General features: G+C 54.2%; 6 protein-coding genes across 6 annotated transcripts; 4 read left to right on the top strand and 2 right to left on the bottom strand.

Annotated features, from left to right (window-relative positions):
- Positions 1–203: 203 nt before the first annotated feature.
- Positions 204–1625, top strand: LRP88_09881 (uncharacterized protein; the record flags this gene model as incomplete). The annotated part of the gene is made up of 1 exon (XM_083246356.1): positions 204–1625. The coding sequence occupies one exon, from the start codon at positions 204–206 to the stop codon at positions 1623–1625; it is 1422 nt and encodes a 473-aa protein (XP_083097469.1).
- Positions 1626–3839: 2214 nt separating this feature from the next.
- Positions 3840–5435, top strand: LRP88_09882 (XPC-binding domain-containing protein; the record flags this gene model as incomplete). The annotated part of the gene is made up of 7 exons (XM_083246357.1): positions 3840–3857; positions 3974–4021; positions 4116–4188; positions 4241–4320; positions 4383–4712; positions 4767–5255; positions 5307–5435. 7 exons carry the CDS (start codon positions 3840–3842, stop codon positions 5433–5435), a joined length of 1167 nt encoding a protein of 388 aa, XP_083097470.1.
- A 595-nt stretch (positions 5436–6030) lies between these two features.
- On the bottom strand, positions 6031–7803 carry LRP88_09883 (transcription factor TFIIIB subunit BDP1; the record flags this gene model as incomplete). The annotated part of the gene is made up of 1 exon (XM_083246358.1): positions 6031–7803. One exon carries the CDS (start codon positions 7801–7803, stop codon positions 6031–6033), a length of 1773 nt encoding a protein of 590 aa, XP_083097471.1.
- Positions 7804–8399: 596 nt separating this feature from the next.
- Positions 8400–11012, top strand: LRP88_09884 (BRE1 E3 ubiquitin ligase-domain-containing protein; the record flags this gene model as incomplete). The annotated part of the gene is made up of 3 exons (XM_083246359.1): positions 8400–8528; positions 9077–10786; positions 10839–11012. The coding sequence occupies 3 exons, from the start codon at positions 8400–8402 to the stop codon at positions 11010–11012; spliced, it is 2013 nt and encodes a 670-aa protein (XP_083097472.1).
- Positions 11013–11504: 492 nt separating this feature from the next.
- Positions 11505–12422, bottom strand: LRP88_09885 (uncharacterized protein; the record flags this gene model as incomplete). Its single annotated transcript, XM_083246360.1, has 1 exon — positions 11505–12422. The coding sequence occupies one exon, from the start codon at positions 12420–12422 to the stop codon at positions 11505–11507; it is 918 nt and encodes a 305-aa protein (XP_083097473.1).
- Positions 12423–16131: 3709 nt separating this feature from the next.
- LRP88_09886 (P-loop containing nucleoside triphosphate hydrolase protein) lies at positions 16132–20259 on the top strand (the record flags this gene model as incomplete). The annotated part of the gene is made up of 3 exons (XM_083246361.1): positions 16132–17929; positions 17978–18541; positions 18596–20259. 3 exons carry the CDS (start codon positions 16132–16134, stop codon positions 20257–20259), a joined length of 4026 nt encoding a protein of 1341 aa, XP_083097474.1.
- Between the last annotated feature and the right edge of the window lie 842 nt (positions 20260–21101).

A 21101-nucleotide genomic window follows, 5' to 3' on the forward strand; every position in this document is an offset into this window, starting at 1 on the left:
ACAAAGCTGGCTTAAGCCAGACTATGCAGCATCTATTTACCAAACAATCTTCAAAAAACATTCAAGACGGTCAGGAATTCATATTCATTCAGTTCTGAGAATTGGCGATTGTCAAGTGCGAGGTTCGCCTCTGAACTGCCTCGACTTCAGGCTTTGCAAGTCAATCCAACAAACACTCCCCTTACCTGCACTCACCAGAAACAATGCGTCGCTCCATTTCTCTCGCATTGGGCTCCCTGGCCTTGCTTTCGACAGTGGCCATCATGGGTGTCCTCATTGTCCTCACCCTTCACATTCCTGTGGAATCAAGTGGTCGGACCCTCTCGCAGGTCTCGGTCGTCCTCGAGGCCATTGTCCTCGTTGCTCTCGGCTGGTTTCTTTCATCATACGCTTCAGCTTCATTTCGATACTGGTCAATCAAATGCCTCGGCGTCGACTACGGCGCGTGCCTGCTGGCCATCCTCTTTGCTACTGTTGCAACGGTAGCTACTCTCATTCAACTGAGCAAATCGACACTTGACAAGAGCGAGAAACTCCTTGGGGCGAACAAGGAAAACTTTCTTGTCGGCCTCTCCGTCGCCCTCGGTATTGGATTTGCTCTCCAGACCGGATTTCTTTCTGTTCACTTCTACCTCGTGCGACACTCTGACCAAAAGGCCCTCTCCCTTCACACACTTGAAGAGGACCGCCAGTCAGCTGCCTTCCGCGCCAAGTCGTCTATCAAGTCTCTCCGCTACAGCCAGACCCCAGACCCGGATCCTGCTCCTCGGATGATGAATTCGATGGACTCTCGAACACCCCCTCCATCCATCGGTGGACGCTCCAGGGCTGGAACCATCACTTCTATCAAGGTTCAACTCTCCAACGCGATCCGACCTGTGACTTCTAAGACACAGCTCATTACGACCGAGACTCGACGACCCCTTTCAGTCGAATCACACGTCCACCGATCCAGCGAGGATGCCTTCGACACCTGGGACACATCGTCTGTTGACACCCAGAACCGCCAAGTAGTGATGGAGGCAACAACACCTCCTCCACAGACTAAGGGCCACTTCCTCGAGACAATTCCCGGCAGCCCAACTGCAAGCAGGACGCCTAGCCCTAACCACGAGATGCCCTTCGAGCCCCCAAGGATCCGGACTCGAAGCCGCAGTTACAGCCCCGTGCCCTCCAGACGGGAACCAACACTGAGCCCTCAACCCTCAATGAGCGAGCTCCATATCCACCCACTCTTCAGATCCGACTCTCCTACGCCACCCCCGATTGCCACCCCTGGAACGGTCGTCGTGGCCTCTCCCAACGCTGGACAGGTCATTACGCACCGCCAGAGCCTCCGATCACTGAACCAGATGCGCGCCGTCAGCAACCCAGTGGTGCCCAGTCCACTCAGCCACCGAGACAGTATGGATTCGCGGAGGCTGCGGGATGAGCAAGCCAGCATCCGGGAGGAGACAGAAGCGGAGGCATCCTCACAAACTTCATCAGAGCGACCGATAACTCCCCCAATCCCCGAATGGGTGCTGGGTGCTGGGTCTCGGTCAAGCTGGACCGGATACAACAGCCGCAAGGTTAGGTCGGACAGCGATAGTGAGGGAGAAGCAAAGAACGGGAGGAAGAACTGATGATGACTACCGCAAGTAACGGTAATGTTTAACGACTATTGAATATGTGTGCGACGATATAGGGATTTCAGCAGGCGGACCATGACATGGATTGGCATTTGCTTGAATCCATCTTTCCTTTGTCTATTCTTTCTACTGGGGGGCGGGATCTTTAGATGGTAAACCAGACTCGAGTCCATCTAGAACTTGGTGGATTGGCTGGGCGGGATTAGGATTATACCAAGGAAGGGAAAACAGCGAGGCGTTTATATACATGATTTACAGGGCCGTCTTCGCGTCTGAGGCGCGAGTCAATGAACGACGGCAACTACCTAGATAGCTGAATCAAGCATCCATCACCACTTAACAACTTTGCCATTTTCTCTTGTGCAGACGTGACCTGCTGGGTCTCTTGGAGAGATGAGTTTTAATTGTCTTGTGTCACTGAAGAGAACTGTCATGTATCGGAGTGTACATTAGAGAAACAATCTGTGTCACTGTTCAAGTGCCCAATACAAACCTCTTGCTTTGGGCTTTAGAGCAGGCTCTGTCGACTGGTTTCTTTGGGAGCAAAGCTATCCCCCTTGACTTCGTCTCTTCCGGGCGAGAGTTTCTACATACCTAGCTCGTCGACCCTACCCCTAAACCTTAACCAAATGTTTTCGACGCCTGATGCTTGACGGTCCAGGAGGGGGATCGGCTCCATATCTTTGAGTATCCTATCGATGCGTGCTATCATCGACTGTGCCTGTATAGGTCATTGCCTCCTTCGCGAACCTTCTCGTTGTTGGCAAGCGGAGGTGAAGGTCACAGCAAAGTTTTGAGAACCGTAGAATCTGCAAAACGAAAGAGCTTGAAGATAGACATCAGACCCAAGGGTGAGAGCAGAGAGAATTTGACGCTCCTTTAAATGAATGGTGAATGCAGTCCCGACCCCAACAGCCTTCGATTGTGGACAAACTGGACAGGCATGGTGAATGATGGCCTCGTCCAGAGAAGCGGGCGTGGATGCCTGGCAATGGGCACCTTACTATCTGTCTTGGCTGTTTTGGATTAGACTCATTGACAAAGCTCCGTTGGAATCTACATCTTCACATGGTGATCGTACCCCGTAATCTTGGTACCTAGTTATAAGTAGAATACCTTTTAAATAGTAGGGCACTAGCCGCGTGTAAGAGATTTAGGTTGAATATTTGAGGAACCTAGTCAACCCGTGGGTATTACTGCTAGATATGGAATGTTCTAGCACGGGTGGTTGAGCTTGGGTAGCGTTGAAATGGATGTCGACTTGATGGATCCATTGTCAATGAAGGCAAAGTGGTGCGAGCTTGACCTTTAACATGCAGGTAACTGTCTCATCAAAGTCTTCTCCGCGTTGCACGGCGATGCCGTGATGGCCAAGTCACGACAGGGCTATGTGTTCCATAGTGCATACACATGGACAGACAAAGTTTTTGTCTGTTGATGTCTTGCAGATGTTCTGATGCGGCTGAGCGAGATTTATGGAGTAGGTACATGCTTAGGTAGGAAGAGGTAGACAAAGAACAGCAGCCAATGAGTGACGGCGTAATTCAGAACATCAGCAACTGCAAATAGTAGAGACGAGGCTGGACATTGACTGGTGGAATATGTAATTGATGACCCTGACCTGGTCTATGCAATTACCTATGCCGTGGGATACCGTGGGGGAATACAGGCAGCCGCCCACGATAGCAGCGTAGCTACTGTACTGTTATGCTCTGAATCGTCCAGTCTGGACGCGCACCGCCACTGGCAGCCTGGGGTGGAACACGGTCGTTCTAGGCCCTTTTAGGGCTAGGCCAGCGAGAGCCTTCCAATTGCTCAGCCCCACCTGCACTCCCCGCCGCAGACGCTGAACGCTGACCACTGTCACTGGCCACAGCCGGGCAGTCAGTCCCGTCAACGTCAACGCCTGCAACTGACCTACCTTACCTGCCTACCAAACCTAGCTTCCCTCGTCCTCCCTCCCATCTTCTTCTTTTTACTTCTCCACGCGCCCGACCGATCTTGTTCTTCTTCCTCTCCCTCGATCCTCAAACCTCTCTCGACACCTCCTCTGGACACGCCTACGCCGCGACAGCTTGCGCTCCCTCCGTTTTCCCCCGCCGAGCCCGCAACAGACGAGGTAGAGCTGCTCCGATTCCAGCGTCGCTATTCGCCTCTCGCCTCCCACCTCCCCACCTCATCCAACAGCTGCAGACTCTTTCGCCCATCATGAAGGTCACTTTCAAAGTACGTCGCCGGCACTTGCGCTGCAGTCGCTGCCTCAAAACCATCCGTCGCTGCCAGATCTAGATCTGCTTTACAATCACGTGCCGGGAAATAGCTGACCAAACTGTGCGTCGTAGGATCTCAAACAGCAAAAGTTCACGCTTGACGTTGAACCGACCGAGCTGGTACGCCCACCCCGCGTTTACTTACGCCCATCACCCATCGCTCATCGCGGCCGCGCAAACTGGACCTCCAGTCGACTGACAAACACTTCAACAGATCTCTGCCGTCAAGGAAAAGATTTCGGCCGAGAAGGGCTGGGACCCCAAGCTACAGAAGCTCATCTATTCGGGTATTTACATGGACCCCCACGGCACATCAACCTCCACTAACCTCGACAAAAGGCAAGATCCTCAAGGATGAGGAAACCGTCGCCTCCTACAACATAGAGGAGAAGGGTTTCGTTGTGTGCATGGTGAACAAGGTTTGCAACACACAGACTCTCTGCCACCCCGGCCCGAGACTGACTGACACCTCGTGCGATAGCCCAAGCCCAAGCCCGCTGCTCCCGCTGCCGAATCCAGCGCTCCTCCTGCGACTCCCGCCCAGCCTATCGCCAACACTCCAGCCGCTCCCGCCGCCCCTGTCCAGTCCACATCGCATCAGGCTGCTGTGCCTGCGACTCCCACCCCCCAGCGCTCTGTCGAAGCCGGATCCGGCGCTCCTTCAAATGAGCCCTCGGGCCTGGCCATGGGCGCTCAGCGTGCCGAGGCGATTGCCAACATGGAGGCCATGGGTTTTGAGAGGAGCCAGATCGAGGCTGCCATGCGCGCTGCCTTCAACAACCCTGACCGTGCTGTCGAATATCTTCTGACCGTTGGTTTCACCACCCCGCATTTTCACAAGCCGCGGTCACTAACTCGATTTTAGGGAATCCCCGAAAACATCCGGCAAGAGCAGCAGCAGCAACAGCAGCAGCACCATGCTGCCTCTGGAGGACAGGCCCCTGCCGCTCAACCCGCCGCTCATGGCGGTGATGAGGGTGGCAACGTCAACTTGTTCGATCTCGCTGCTCAGCGAGGCGGTTCTGGTCGGGGAGGTAGCGGTGGCAACCAAGCCGCCGCCGCGGCTGCTGCTGCGGCTGCTGCCGGTCAGGGTGGTGACTTGGGTAACCTCGACTTCCTGCGACATAACGCCCAGTTCCAGCAGCTCCGCCAGGTTGTCCAGCAACAACCACAGATGCTCGAGCCCATCCTCCAGCAGCTTGGCGCCGGCAACCCTCAGCTGGCTGAGCTCATTGCCTCGAATCCCGATCAGTTCCTCCAGCTCCTTGGCGAAGATGCCGATGATGATGTTCCTCTACCCCCTGGTGCCCAGGCTATTTCTGTCACCGAGGAGGAGCGCGATGCTATCGAGAGGGTAAGAATCACCCAAATTGAACTCCTGACAAGGCCACTAACCCAACTGCAGTTGTGCCGCCTCGGCTTCGACCGAGACCAGGCCATTCAGGCCTACTTCGCCTGCGACAAGAACGAAGAGCTTGCCGCCAACTTCCTCTTTGACCAACCGGACGACGACGAGACTGGACCTGGCAACTAGGTGGGTTAGGGTGAACTGCTCGGGATAGCGCGTGTTACGATTACGAATCGGGAGGGAATGGAGCATATCCAGGCATTGCCAACATAATATGGGTAGGCATACGGCGTTCTGACCCGAAAATACCGCGGTAACGCCCTGGCGCCGCCTGGCAAGTCGCGATCAGCACGACGAGATGCGCCGGCGTCAGGCGTGGGGATTCTGCTTGGCCTTGAATGTTTGCAAGGGCAGGGTAGCACAGACAGCCGATGAGATTGATGAATACAATATTTTTACGTACAGTTGTGGCCTCGTTCTAGTCAGTCGCCTATCCATATACACGCAATCATGTCTGAGCCGAGTCGAGCTTCAGCTATACCAGTGGACTTGTATTTCCTAACTCAATAGCAAATGGATGTTCAATGCCTGTAACCTGTAGAGACTGCTTCCTCGTTCCAAAAATCCCCAAGCACAGCCGCCCAATTGCCTTGCCTACCTAATCAATTCCAAAGACCCTATGGGTATCGTGATGTTTTGCCTCTTTGCGCCGTTCGAATCTGGGTTTCCTCCCCTTTCCGTGTACCTCTCCTTTTTGACCTCGGTTTCAATCCCTGTGTGTTCAATCATCCTGGGTAATAGGCTCTCCGTTAAGCCCGTAGACAATTGTCTGCCTCTTCTTCTTCTTGCGCTTCTTGGCATCCCCCTCGTCGTCGTCCTTGAAGAGCTCCTCGCGCTTCTTGCGCATAATCTCGGCCTGCTCGTCAGCAATGCGCTTCTGCTCAGCCTCGTACTCCTCCTGTATCTTGCGCTGCTCGGCCTCGATGTTCTCGACGGGCTCGAACTCGCTGCCGGTAAAGGCCTTGTACTCGTCAAGGTCCATCTTGACAGTCTTCTCCCCCACGAGGGCGGCATCGATGCGGCGCGGGCAGTGCCGCTCCTCGCGGTTATACTTGAGCTTGACGTGCCGCCGCTGCTTGCCGGGAAACATCTTGGAGATCATCTCAAAGTCGGTGCCGAACATGCGCAGCCCTCGGTAGAAGAGCTCCGTCTCCGCGTCGGTCCAGATGTTGGGGCCCCTGAGCTTGGACGTGTTCATGAACGAGTTACTGGTAATGAGCCGTGTAAAGTCGTTTTCCTCGACAATCTCCATGTCTCCCCGTGCGGCCGCTGCTCGGGCGTGCCGATCCACCGTCAGAGAGCTCTGGTCGACCACGATCTGCCCGTCCACAATGCGGAACTGGGGACCAGAGGGCGGCGCTGGGCCCGAGGAGGCTGGCGATGCATCCCCTGACTGAGTTGCCGGGCTGCCCGTCTTCTCACCCTGTCCACTGGCCTCAGGGGTTGCTGAACTATCGCGTGAACCTTCGGTCCCAAGTTTCGACTTCAATCTAGCACGTCGCTCCCGCTCTCGCAGCTCATCATGTCGACTAAACTTTTTACCAATGTGCAGATCCCTGGTCAGATCTGACATCTTGAGCTTCTGCAGGTCCACCACCTGGCTCTCGGAATCTTCTGGTGTAATTGAGCGTGCTCGTCGGTTCCTGGGCGCGGCCGTTCCATTCTGAGCGGCTGCTCTGCGCTTCCTTGGTTCTTTTGGTGCTGCGCCTTCCTCGGCTGGCTTTCGCTGGCGTTTCTTGGGTCGCGCAGTCTCTCCATCCGCGCCCGTCTCATCTTGGGTTGCTTGAGTAGCCTGCTTCCTCGCTCGCGGTTTTCGAGCCGGCTTGGGGGGGTTCTGGGCCTCGGTCGATGGCGTCGAAGTCGATTCAGTTGCGTCAGCGGATGGTGTTGTGGAAGGTTCCGTTCCGCTAGGCGCTTCTGAGTCATCTGGAGTTGGTGCCTGCAGAACAGCAGAAGGCGCATTATCCGCATCTTCTGTTTGGGACGCATCTGTCTGCGGGGTTGCGCTCTCCACGACAGGCGTTTGGGTTGGTTCCGGTATGCTCGTGGGAGCAGGCACTGGAGCGCTTGATTGTGATGTTGTCTCGGTCGTTGCGGCTATAGGGACCTCTTCTATTCGAGTTTCGCCAATCTGAGTATCAGGCTCGTGAGGGATCTCTTGCGACGCTGGCGCCAAGGGGGGTTCTTGAGTTGCGACATTCTGGCTTGGTTCTGGAGGATCTGGGATCGTCGCTGGCGGGGTCGGAGACTTTTGGCGGGGTGTCTGATGAGAGTCCTGGGATTGCGCCTCGACGGGTTCGACAGTGGACTTTTCGGTGAGGGATTTCTCAGAAGCTCCTTGAGGCTCAGACTGAGGTTCGGGTTCAGCGGCAGGAACTTGCGGCGGCGGAGGAGGTGCTGGCTTGGGTTGTGAAAGTGCCGGTCCCGCGGGGCGACGGGGAGGGAACTTGGGTTTGAAGGCAGGCCCTCCCTTCTTCTTGAACATGGAACTCATTGTGAATGTGAAGTGTTTGCCATGTATGTATCGCGATCCAAGATACAGAATATTATGGTCATTTCAACAACACGAGGGGAGATCCGAAGGTTTGAAAACGAAGGGGGAAAAAAAGACCCTCTGCAGAAAACTCATGGAAAATGCAGAGAAAATGCGGGATGGTGGAGAGGCCGGGCCCAGCAGAGTGCCCAGAGCGAGGATTAACCGCTCATGGGAGGGAATGGGAATCGATAAGCACGAGGCACGAGAAGCACGAGAGGCCCCACATGCCCCAAACAGGTTAGCCCTTCACTAAGCCCCTTTGACCATTCAAGGTGGAGACGCCCGGGCGCTTCTTGGACTGCGACTCAACTTCGAAATTTCAACTCCTGGCCCGAGGGAACGTTCCATCATCACAACACGCCCTCCCCGCGCCACCTCTTGATGATCGCCCGCACGCCCAGGCTCGCGACGGGACTTGGCTTCACTGCGCTCCCACGACCGATCCGTCGCTTTTCCTGTGCCTCGCGCCCTCTTTGCTGCCCTGTGCTACGCGACTTCTGATGCCTCTCACGGCCACCCCCTCTGCGTCGCCCCGTCCATCCACGCTCGCCAAGATGGAGGACAGGAAGCGGCCTGCCATCAGCAGCGCCGACGACCTGGCCCCTCCGAGCAAGAGGGTCGCCGTCAATGGTTCCAAGGCCAAGGATGACTCCCTCGAGATGAAAGAGGAGAGTTGGATCGAGGTGAGTGTCTGTCACACGACTGTCTTTGTCTTTTCTACCGCAGATGCTCGATCGATCGAGCGCCCGCCCGTCTTCCATTTCCCTCCTCTCTTCCGTCTTGTGCCTTTCATCTCAGAGGCTTGTGCTCTGCTCTCAGGCTTCGTGCCATGCCATTCTTGTCGGGGACGGTCCTGGACGGTAGTGCTCACCAAGCCAGTGAAATGCTCGCTCGCTCCCGGCGACAGCAGTCCTCGGCTCGGAAGTGTATCTGCAATGCACCTGCTGAGCCGCGCCCCCGCCCAACCACAACCTGCAATCCATATCATACAACTTTGTCGACGCGTGGAGACGAAATTGCCGCTGACCTCGGTTACCAGGCCTACACAAAGGGCGCCATCTATCGACAGATGCAGGAGTATAGTCGCAAGGCAGCCACTTATGAGTCGCGACTTGAGGAACTTCACAAACGATCCGTACATCATGACGATCACCTGAGAATCATTGACGCCTGGTGGCGACAGGTAGGTTTATCTGGTACGCGACTCGGGGCATGGCTGATTGTTGGATAGGTCCTAGAGGAGATCGAACTCCTTGCAGATTCAGATACAACCTCCTCGACTCCTTCCGGTATGAACCCCCACAACCCCCATCCTACATCTGCTGACTCGGCGGCAGAGCCCCCATACCTCAGCGGTGTGAGTTTCAAGGACCTACACGATTTCCAGAAACATCTCCAAGACAAGGGCAAGTCGATCAAGTCGAAAGCGGAATCTCTCCTCGCGCATTTGGCTGCTTCACGAGGCAGCATTGACCCAAGTGTGTCCAAACTGGAGAGCAAGGTTTCCGGACTGTTGGCCGCGCAAAAGGAATATTTGTTCAAACTAGACCGACTGAGCAGCGAAAAGGACCAACTCTCGGAGCAACTCAACGCCGCGACCTTGCGTTACTTCAAGGCGGAGAAGAAGCTGGATCGGGCAAAAAGTTCTCAAGTGCAGAAGTTGGAGCAACAAGCATTTGCCAATGCTACCCGACCTTCGGCATCTGGCGATGCGGGTGCCGAGAGTGGCGAGACCAATGGAAATTCTGGCGAGATCCTGCTGAAATACGAGGAAGCGACCGCGGCGGCTACGAAGCAAAAGGAACAGCTGGATGCCATTCTAGCAGAGATCAAGACCTTGCAGGACGAAAACTCGACTCTAAAGGCGAAAAGGGACACCCTGACCGATGAAGACTTTATCCGGACCGATGTCTTCAAACAGTTCAAGAACCAGAACGAGGATCTCATCAAGCGTATCAACACGCTCGAGGCCACGAACAAGCAGCTTCGTGAGGAGGCTGAGAAGCTGCAGGCGGAGAGATCGGCATTCCGAAGTCAGCTCGAGGCAGATGCGAACCAAGTGACGCAGGAACTGGAGGCTGAGATCATGTCCCGAGATCAAGACCTTGCCCGAGTGCGATCAGCCCGAGACGAACTTTTGGCCGAAAACACACAGAGCAAAGCGAGACTGGAGCAGGAGCGAGGATCGATGGAGCAGATCAAGGATCTCGCATCTGCCAAAGATGACAGAATCACGGCTCTTGAACTTGAGCTCTCGCGCCTCACGTCGAGCGTGGAGCAAGAAAAATTCAACCCCGACGACGAGAATCTGACGGTTGATGAGCTTCGTCTAAAATATCGGAAGCTGCAGCAAGATTTCGATTCAATCAACCTGGAGTTGCCGGCCATAGAAAAGGCATACAAGAAGATGAAGGAGCTTGCTCATAGAAAGGCAATGGACTCGAGCGCTATGGAGGAGCGCATGACCATCTTGATCGCCGAGAAGAGCAAGGCGGACCAGAAGTACTTTGCCGCCCGCAAGGACGCGGATACCCGGAACAACGAGATTCGATCCCTACGACACCAGAACAGCAAGAGCTCAGAGATTATTGCGCAGCTCAAGGAACTTGAGATGCAGAACCGGACCCTGCTCAGCAATCTGGAGAAGCAACTGGCGGACCTGAAGCAGGCTAACGCCAGCCTCGTCAGTGAGAACAAGAAGGCAGAAGCGACAAGTTTGGAGGCAGTCCGACGAACAGACTCGCTGAACAAGCAAGTCAGCGACCTAACGAACCTGGTCAAGTCCAAGGATGCGGCATCTGCGGTGGTTCGAGAGCGCAACACCATGCAAGAGACAGAAGTGGAAAAGCTCAAGGTGCGCATCGAGCATGTGCAGAAGGATCGCGACTCGTGGAAGAACAAGGCATTGAGCAATTCCTCCGAAGAGGAGGAGATGCTTCGAGTAAGTTGGCTTCACATGTTGATTTCTTTTGCACTGGCTAACCCAGCAACAGACCTTCGCCTTGTGCACCATTTGTCGCAACAACTTCAAGAACACGGCACTCAAGACATGTGGCCACCTCTTCTGCAATCAGTGTGTTGATGACCGCATCAGCAACCGCATGCGCAAATGTCCCACCTGCTCTCGAGCATTTGACAAGATGGATGTTATGTCCGTACATCATTAAATGCAAGGGAAGCCCTACGAAACCCTCCCCTCGACCAGAACCTGCTCCTTCACCACACACGCCGCGATACCTCTTTTTCTTCGTTAATCCTCTCCGTCAAGAGCTATTCTGTTCGGTTTGCTTGAGCCTTTGTTTCCGGGATAGTCCGCCCGGTAGGTCGTGCTGGAACCCGCCCTCTACAGCTTGGGTGGGTGATACGGCCTGGACAGGCTATGGCTATCTTGACGGTTTTCTTCTTCTCTGGGCTAGATGGCTACAATTGGAAAGTCGTCCGTGTACTTTTATTTGGCAGCGGCCGCATGAGGCGTCTCGCTGCTTGCATGTATATACTTGGTAGTTAGGTGGCAGTCTTCAGACGGGTCGTGGTTATGAGGCGATGTACGAGTTGGCAGGATAAATGGGAAGAGTCGATTATGCGATGAAATAACTTTGATTGATGATTGAGCCATGGCCGTGATGTCAACAAAATGAGCTACATGATAAGACGCACACCTAGCGTCGGCTGGTTGAACCGAAGCCGGTGCTTTCATGGCGGTTGGAGTTGTTGGAGCCAGATGATGATCCCGATCCACCCCAATTCCATCCTCCGCCTCCACGTCCAATGCTACCGTAATTACTATTGCTATCGTGGTGGCAGTGGTTATTGTTGTTGCTGTTGCGGCTACCAGCCCAGTATCCAGCGGCAGCTCCTCCAGCCGCTCCGGACCAGAAGCCTGGCCTCCAACTATCTGTGTTTTGAGGCTTCGTTCCGGGATACGGAGGAGGAGGGTCGTCGCCGCCGCCAGGACCCCATCCAGGACCCCATCCACCAGGACCACCCCAGCCATCTGGTCGACGTCGAGGACGGTTGTTGTTGGCATTATTCCTTTGGGCCACACAGCATGCCGAGTAGATGATCCAGCCGAGGATGCTAACGAAGATAATGGTAAAGACCAAAGCGCCCCAGTCAATGCCACCGCGACCATCGTTGAACCAGCCGCCGTTGGCGATGTCGGGGTATCGTCGCTCGCCCTTGCTAGTCAGGGCGAGCTGGTACTCAACACCGCAGCTGCCCTTGAGGACGTAGGGGTCGTCGGGGTATGCGTATCCTTCGCAGATGACGTCGGTGCTGCCGAGCTTGAGCTCCTCGGGGAGCGACGCGGTGCAGCTCCATTCGATGTCCTCGTCGCCCCAGGAGGAGCCTTGGTTGGTGCAGCGCATGACGTCGATTTCGTAGAGGTCGCAGATGGCGCCGCGCGAGACGCAGCGCAGCTGGGGAATGGCCGATACGCGACGATGGTTCGTCATGGCGCCCTTACCGCGGAGGGTAAGGGACTTGACGTCGGAGAGCTTGATGGCATCCTTGGGCTGACGAGCGGCGAGCGTCAGGGCCGGGAGGCCAAGGCAAAGAGCTAACAGACTGGGTATCATGATGGCGGGGTATCAATGTCTTGGACGCGGTGTCTCTATGTGTTTAAGATGACGAGCCTAGGCTCGGGTTTTAAGATGTTTCGGTCCCAGAGTCTGATGGGAGATAGGCGGTTTAAGCTGGCGACTTTTGTTGAGATGTAGGATGGAAGCTCAGTGGTGAGAAAAGAGGCCACGGATTGGAGCTGGCAACCTGGAAGAGGGGCGTTGTTGAACACGTGCCAGTGGCAACGCAAAAGTGGCAGAGCTGAAAACGAGCCGAGTGTTATCGGAAGAAATGTGGCTGATTGGGCGATCTTGTCAGGATGCGCTGTTGGTGATAAGAAGAAGACGGAAATGCTTGAAGGCTATGAATGAATTCTTGTTTTTTATCAAGGTTGTGAAGCTCTATATAGGCAATGGCTGTTGGCGCTATGACGGTTTGTGATGGGCCTTTGGTGGCCTTTCTTTGACCCAGCGATGGTGCACCGAACAAGACCAGAAGGATTAGAGATAAAGAGGAGGCTGAATGAACTACTGTTTTGTGAAAATTAAGTAGCACATCTATCGTTCTGTTTCTAGCAAAATGAAAGAACTCTTTGAATAGGCTCCTTGTTGCTATCATCAATGAACCCTTGACCCGCCACCTCTCCAATCCCGTCTCAGTTCAGTGGAGCTTGCAATGTGTTGGCCTAGCCCACCCTAGAACCTTCGATGACTTCTAAGATTCGCAAGAAAACCACACTTGTTTTCAATGGGGCCATATGTCTTGGTTACAATAGAGGTTGGCAGACCAGGGCTTCTCAGCCACCCACTGACGACTAGATGGCAATCCGAATGGCCCCGAATGGCGGCACCGATTCGTAGTAACATACCTGGATAGTGGAAGGGATACTGAAGGGTAGCCTGCCGGTTGGATCTACAACAAAACAGCAGCTATTAAATAGAGGCTTTACAAACCCCTTACAGGCAGTCCGGCGAGTTTTTTGCAGCGGAGAGAGCTCAATTATCCCCAACTATCGCCTTGGATATCATGAACTCTAATAAACATCTGAAGGTTTTGCGCAGCTTAACCTTGACCACCTACCCTGACCAACCGTCAAATCTACTCAACATGGATGACAGCCAACGCGTAAGAACTATATTGAAGGCAGAGATAGCGGAACATTGACCTACCTTTCAACTCGTATTGGACGTCAGGGTAACCGCCACATGGCCGTCAGAACTGTGGTTTCCGTAGACGCCTGGAGACCGCTGCTGTCATGGCAGATGACAGTCGTGGGTACAGTAGCCCGAATACTCACTCACGGTGAGTCAAAACCTTACGTAGACCTAAACGATACCGAAGACACCACAACATCAGAAAGTCTAGTGCCTCCACACGCGTATCCAGGTGTCAGTTGATTGATATGTAGGGCTGATGGGCTGGGGAAAGTCGGAGCAAAAGTACAGTACGAGAAGCTGAAACGGAACACTGTGCCCCGGGAGTGTCAATAGCGACAGCTGTTGCCTCCATCGTCTCCAGGCTTCCAGGCTACCAGGCTCCCTTTTTCGAGTCATATTTTGTATTTTCAACTCCTGCATTTTAAGCCGATACCTGATCCTTGGCCAGCATACGTACATGGGCGATTCTTGGTTCCGTTTTTGCTGTTCGCGAATGGTTCGCCAGGCTTGGTGTGCTGTGCGAAACCCCTCAGGGCAGTGCACATCTCAAACTCTCTGATGGGCCAGAGTACGGATGAATATCAGGAAGAGACCGGGGTTCGGTGCAAGGATTCACCGACGGTCAAGTTTAAATGCTCCTGTTGAAGGTGGCCTTGTCAGATGCAGGTTCTGACTGGGCCAGGAGATTACGGCCTCAAAAAGAGTTTGTCCGGCCAGACGGGAACCGGGGACAAAACATGGCCGATCCCCGATCAAGATGAGAGACCGGGCTGTCGGTCGTATGCCCCGTACTCCGTACCGATCTCTGGTCCCCGATGACTCGCTTTCCCCTAAAAGAGGAAAACGAGAATGCGAAGGAATGACTGATCCACATACAGTCTCTACGGTGCCACTTAGGTGCGATACCCGACATTCTTCGAGGTGCTATTCTGCCGAAACACAACGGTTTGTGTCTTGCAATGCGACACACCTGTCATACGCCGTTGGGACTTGGGGTGAACCTCTGGCCGAAACGTGCGCGATACCTCGAGGCTGACCCCCGATGGCCCAAAAAAGCCAAGCCTTTCCAGAAGCTCGTGGCCTGGGAATAAGCCCGGAGGAAAGTTGTTGGTTAAAGGATGGAGTAAGCCGGACCCGACAGACCGCACGAGAGCGTAAGCGAAACCCCTCGCTCTTCTGGGTACAGTAACCACACCAGTGGTGCCGAGGTGCCGATCTTATATTAGCAGTGACGCATCCTGTAGTCGAGACACTCGCACGCCAGATTGCAGGCGTCCGTCTCGAGAGCCCAGGCGCGCGTGTTTGTCTAAGCGAGAGCGAAATACCAAATGGATGTCCTTCAAAGTGGACCGGGGAACCCCGGCCCGTGTCCGAAAGAGGTAGCAGTTTCGAACGCCGCGAAAGCCCTTTCTCCACTCGCCCGCTGAATGACTCTTGGCTCGTCTCCGGCCGCCGCTACGGGGTGTCGGGGCTCTGCAAGAGTCCGAGGTTGGTGAATCAACCAGGAGCCAATCGTGCTGAAGATAATCAGAGACAGTCAGAGACAGACACATGCCATGCGTCTTGTAAGATGAGTCGATGAGTCGGCATTCATTTTGCCGCAATCGATGCGATGCGCTATCTCTTGAAGATACGACGAATGCGAAGGATGGTAGAATACGCTGCTGGCTGACGAGGTTGATTGTGAATTGGTCCTTGATTTGCCTGATGCCTTGCCTCGGACATCTCGCACTTAGACGAACAGACCAATGAGCGGGAGGGGGTGTCGGGGATCACCCCAGGTCTTTTAATCTTGGCGATGCAGCACATATGCTGTCGTGAGCAGTTGCAGAAGCAACAGAGACACATGGCAGAAGAGGAAAAAGATGTCGAGTATCGGAGATGGGTAAACATTGATTGAGAAACACGCGACAAGCTGCCTTTATATTCTTGAGAAACAATCAGCTTCAACGTCAAGCTACATTCCTCTATCAGGATCAGCCCAGTGTGCCCCGAGATCTCCCCGCATCTACAATCCAAAGCTCAGAGACCCCCTCCGATGCCCCTGCAACTCATCAGAGCAATCGAGTTCTGAGCGTGTTGCACTGTGCCGGCCGAGAACTTGGCGAGGCGCTGGGGGGCGTGTCTCCAGCACCGACCCGCAACGATGGCGACGCTAAACAAGGTAGGTGCGTCCGGGACCCTTTTTGTATCCCGCCCGAGTCCTCGCTGCTTCACTTGATGTTGTTATTACCTGCTGGTCGCAATCTTCCTCATTGCTAGTGTTTGGATTTATATATCACCCCACGCTTGTCCGACCTCTGCTGCTTCGAGACTTCATCGTACCGCGCTCATCTTGGAGCATCGTTATCGTGCCTCGTCTCTTGGGTAATGACGCCTCGCCCTCGGTAGCTTCCTTGTTCTCGACCAATTATACACATGCCGCGCTGATCTCGACGACCACGATCCCATACTTTCGAGCTTTGCCTGCGCAACTTTCCTCGAGGGCGCTGCCCGTCCCTCTCCAGCTCTCACATCCATACCCATTCGCGGGCTTTCATCTAACGCGACACCTCGATCCTCACTCACAATGGCCGCTGAATTCTCCGAAAAGACGGCCGCTGGCACCGCCTCGCGGCCCTCCTCCTCGAGTCGCGGGGGATCAACCGACATAGAAACTGCTCGTCCTGGCCATGGAACATCTTCCGACCCCGAGAAGCTCGACCTGAAGAAGGCAGACTCCAAGGTTGTCCAAGCGCCCAAGGCCGACAACCTTGAAGATCACTTCAGGAATCTGCCTCCTGACGAAGCCGAGATCTTGCGCCGCCAAGTCGTGAGTCCCGAGGTCAAGCAGGGTGTCGGTGTGCTGTACCGTTACTCCTCCCGAAACGACATCATCATCATCGTTGTGTCGGCCATTTGCGCCATTGCAGGTGGTGCTGCCCTCCCTCTTATGACTGTTGTCTTTGGTAGTCTCCAGGGTGTCTTCCAGGACTTTTTTGTGAACCACAAGCTGGACTACAATGCATTTACCGACAAGTTGGTCCACTTTGTGTTGTACTTTGTATACCTCGGAATCGCCGAGTTTGTCGTCGTCTGGGTTAGCACTGTGGGATTCATCTACACCGGAGAGCACATCTCAGCCAAGATTCGTGAGCACTACCTTGAAAGCTGCATGCGACAAAACATTGGCTTCTTCGACAAGCTCGGCGCCGGCGAGGTCACGACTCGTATCACCTCGGATACCAACCTCATCCAGGATGGCATTTCTGAAAAGGTTGCCCTCACTCTTTCTGCGCTCGCTACCTTCATCTCGGCTTTCGTCATTGGTTTCGTCAAGTATTGGAAGTTGACATTAATCCTTCTTTCCACTGTTGTCGCCCTGCTGCTCAACATGGGCGGCGGTTCCACCTTCATCATGAAGTATAACAAGCAGAGTCTGGAAGCTTATGCCCAGGGAGGTAGCCTTGCCGACGAGGTCATCAGCTCCATCCGAAACGCTGTCGCCTTTGGTACCCAAGAGCGTCTTGCGCGCCAATATGACGACCATCTCAAGAAGGCCGAGTTCTTTGGTTTCCGTGTCAAGAGTGCCATCGCTTGCATGATTGCTGGCATGATGATGGTGCTTTATCTCAACTATGGACTTGCTTTCTGGCAGGGAAGTAAGTTTCTCATTGACGGCGAGACCTCGCTCTCCAACATCTTGACTATTCTCATGGCTGTCATGATCGGTGCTTTCAACCTCGGAAACGTTGCGCCCAACCTTCAAGCCTTCACCAACGCTATCGCTGCTGCTGCCAAGATCTTCAACACCATCGACCGTGCGTCGCCCCTTGACCCCTCGAGCGAGGAAGGTGAGAAGATTGAGCATCTCAAGGGCTCCATCAGGTTGTCCAATGTCAAGCACATCTACCCTTCTCGACCCGAAGTGACTGTCATGCACAATGTTAGCCTGGAGATCCCAGCTGGCAAGGTTACTGCTCTGGTTGGTGCCTCCGGCTCTGGCAAGAGTACGATTGTGGGTTTGGTTGAACGATTCTACGACCCCGTTCAGGGCACCGTGTACCTGGATGATCGCGACATCTCCACGCTCAACCTTCGATGGCTTCGTCAGCAGATGGCCCTGGTCAGTCAGGAGCCCACCCTCTTTGGTACAACTATCTTTCACAACATTCGCTATGGTCTGATCGGCACCGCGCACGAGAACTCGAGTGAAGAGAAGCAACGGGAGCTTGTTATTGAGGCCGCTAAGAAGGCCAACGCTCATGATTTCGTTTCTGCCCTTCCCGAAGGATATGAGACCAATGTTGGCGAGCGAGGTTTCCTGTTGTCAGGTGGTCAAAAGCAGCGTATCGCCATCGCTCGTGCTGTGGTTTCCGACCCCAAGAGTAAGATTGCAATACCCAACCAACTGATATGTGACTAACGCAAAATAGTTCTGCTCCTGGACGAAGCAACATCGGCTCTGGATACCAAGTCTGAGGGTGTGGTTCAGGCAGCTCTGGAGAACGCCGCTGAGGGCCGTACTACTATCACCATCGCTCACCGATTGTCGACCATCAGAGACGCTCACAACATTGTGGTGATGGCGGAAGGCCGAATTGTGGAACAAGGCACCCACAACGATCTTCTGGAGAAGAAGGGTGCTTACTACAAGCTTGTGTCTGCCCAGAACATTGCTGCTGTTGATGAGATGACTGCCGAGGAGCAAGCAGCCCTTGATGAAGAGGAAGAGACCCTTATCCGCAAGATGACCTCAGAGAAGGGCGGTATTGTCGCTGATCCTGATGACGATATCGCTGCCAAGTTGAACCGTACCACGACCACCAAGTCAGCATCCAGCGTGGCTCTCCAGGGCCGTAAGCCTGAAGAAGAGCGAAAGTACAGCCTCTGGACGTTGATCAAGCTTATCGCTTCTTTCAACAAGTCCGAATGGCAACTGATGCTCATCGGTCTCTTCTTTTCTGCCATCTGCGGTGGAGGCAACCCTACCCAAGCCGGTACGTCGAATACTCGAAACTAACAATACCAACCTTGACTAATACGTGTGATAGTTTTCTTTGCTAAGCAGATCGTGGTCTTGTCTGAGCCCCTTACTGACACCAACCGCCACCACATCAAGAAGGACTCGGACTTTTGGAGCGCCATGTACGTGATGCTCGCCTTCGTCCAGCTCTTCGCCTTTATTATCCAAGGTGTCTTGTTTGCCAAGTGTTCTGAGCGTCTCGTGCACCGAGTACGAGATCGTGCTTTCCGAACTATGCTCCGTCAAGATGTATCGTTCTTTGACCGTGATGAGAACACTTCTGGTGCCCTCACCTCGTTCCTCTCGACGGAGACGACCCACGTTGCTGGCCTGAGCGGTGTGACGCTGGGAACGCTGCTGATGGTCTCTACGACTCTCATCTCTGCCATCGCCATGTCTCTGGCCATTGGATGGAAGCTGTCACTTGTCTGTATCTCGACGATTCCAGTCCTCCTTGGTTGTGGATTCTTCCGTTTCTGGATGCTCGCGCACTTCCAGCGCCGGTCCAAGGCCGCCTACGACTCGTCGGCTACATTTGCTTCGGAGGCCATCTCGGCTATTCGCACCGTGGCCGCTTTGACACGCGAGGAAGATGTCCTCAAGCAGTACCAGCACTCACTCGCGGTACAGCAGCGAAAGAGTTTGATCTCGGTCATGAAGTCGTCGTTGCTCTATGCTGCATCACAGTCTCTGATCTTTGCCTGCTTGGCCCTCGGTTTTTGGTACGGTGGTACCCTGATTGGCAAGCTGGAGTACACCATGTTCCAGTTCTTCCTCTGCTTCATGGCTGTCATCTTTGGCGCACAGTCGGCGGGTACCATCTTTTCGTTTGCCCCTGATATGGGCAAGGCTCATCAGGCTGCTGGGGAGCTCAAGAAGCTATTTGACCGACAACCTGTTGTGGACACCTGGTCGGAGAGCGGAGAGCGTCTTCCCGAAGCCGAGGGCACTCTTGAGTTCCGTGACGTCCATTTCCGTTACCCGACCCGACCAGAGCAACCTGTCCTGCGTGGTCTCAACCTGACGGTGCGACCAGGACAGTACATTGCTCTTGTGGGTGCTTCTGGATGCGGCAAGAGTACCACTATCGCACTTCTGGAGCGATTCTACGACCCCCTATCTGGTGGAATTTTCATCGACAACAGGGAGATTAGTGGCCTGAACATTAACGACTACCGTTCACACATTGCCCTTGTTAGTCAGGAGCCAACACTCTACCAGGGAACCATCAAGGAGAACATTCTCCTGGGAACGTCTCGAGAGAACGTTCCTGATTCTGACGTCGAGTTTGCGTGCCGCGAAGCCAACATTTACGACTTTATCGTGTCGCTTCCCGAAGGATTCAACACGGTTGTTGGTAGCAAGGGTACACTGCTCTCAGGTGGTCAAAAACAGCGAATTGCGATTGCCCGAGCTCTGATCCGCGACCCCAAGATCCTGCTTCTTGATGAGGCAACCTCTGCACTGGATTCCGAGTCTGAGCACGTGGTGCAAGCTGCGCTTGATAAGGCGGCTAAGGGTCGTACTACCATCGCGGTTGCGCACCGTCTCAGCACGATCCAGAAGGCAGACATCATCTACGTGTTTGATCAAGGCCGGATTGTGGAGCAGGGAACGCACTCTGAGCTGATGAAGAAGAATGGGCGTTACGCCGAGTTGGTTAACCTGCAAAGTCTGGAGAAGCAGAAGTAAGGAGGTTGTTATGTGCATTGTATCGGCGTTGAGGCGTGGCTTTTGTTAGAGGCGGCAAATCTCCCCCAAAAGGAGCTATGATGAGGAACATCTACTCCATAGTTACAGTATATAATTTTTTCTTGGTTGTACCTATTTGAACAGTCGACTCCGCTCGATGTTGAATACACTCAAATCTACTACAGCTGAAGTCATTCTGTGAATTCCGGCGACGTTGATTCCAAGATGTTGGCGAGGAAAACTGAAATCGCAGCCCAGCTCAATAGTTAGTCATTAGGTGAAGTTGGTTGACTATTCATGAGCAAACAGTGCTGGATGTTCGTCAATGCACAATCTAGAGCGGGTTGCTCAATTGGTGTCGGCATAGCTGCCCCTGATAACGTTGTCAGCCAAGAGGGGATGAAGAGACAACCGGAGCATCGGACCGCCACATGGCCCAGGCGTGCAAGACAAACTGAAGATGGGGTTAAGACATGACCAAAAGAAGAATTGATCGACAAGATGGGGAACGGAGAAAGGGTCTGGACCATGACAGTCGAGAAACTGGGCATTTTCAGCAGGTTTGGTTTGGCTCCGCCGACCGCGTGTGCGCTACCATCTACTATCTCGAGGCCCGAGCACAATGAATTGTCGAATTCGATATTCGTGGACGCCGACGGGTGCTGACGGTGGGTAGTGGCTCTAGGCGGCAACGAGGATGGCGGTAGTCGCGGCGGCACGCGTTGGACGGCTCTGCGGCGACTACGGTGGGATGGATACATATACGCGTTCAAGACATTGGACAGATGTTTTTTGTGGAATTGGCGCCATAGCCATAGCCATGGGATGGGGACGGGATAAGT

This window comes from Fusarium phalaenopsidis, assembly GCF_050370095.1.
Source record: "Fusarium phalaenopsidis strain FUZ10S chromosome Unknown contig_32304, whole genome shotgun sequence".
NCBI classification, from domain to species: Eukaryota; Fungi; Ascomycota; class Sordariomycetes; order Hypocreales; family Nectriaceae; genus Fusarium; species Fusarium phalaenopsidis.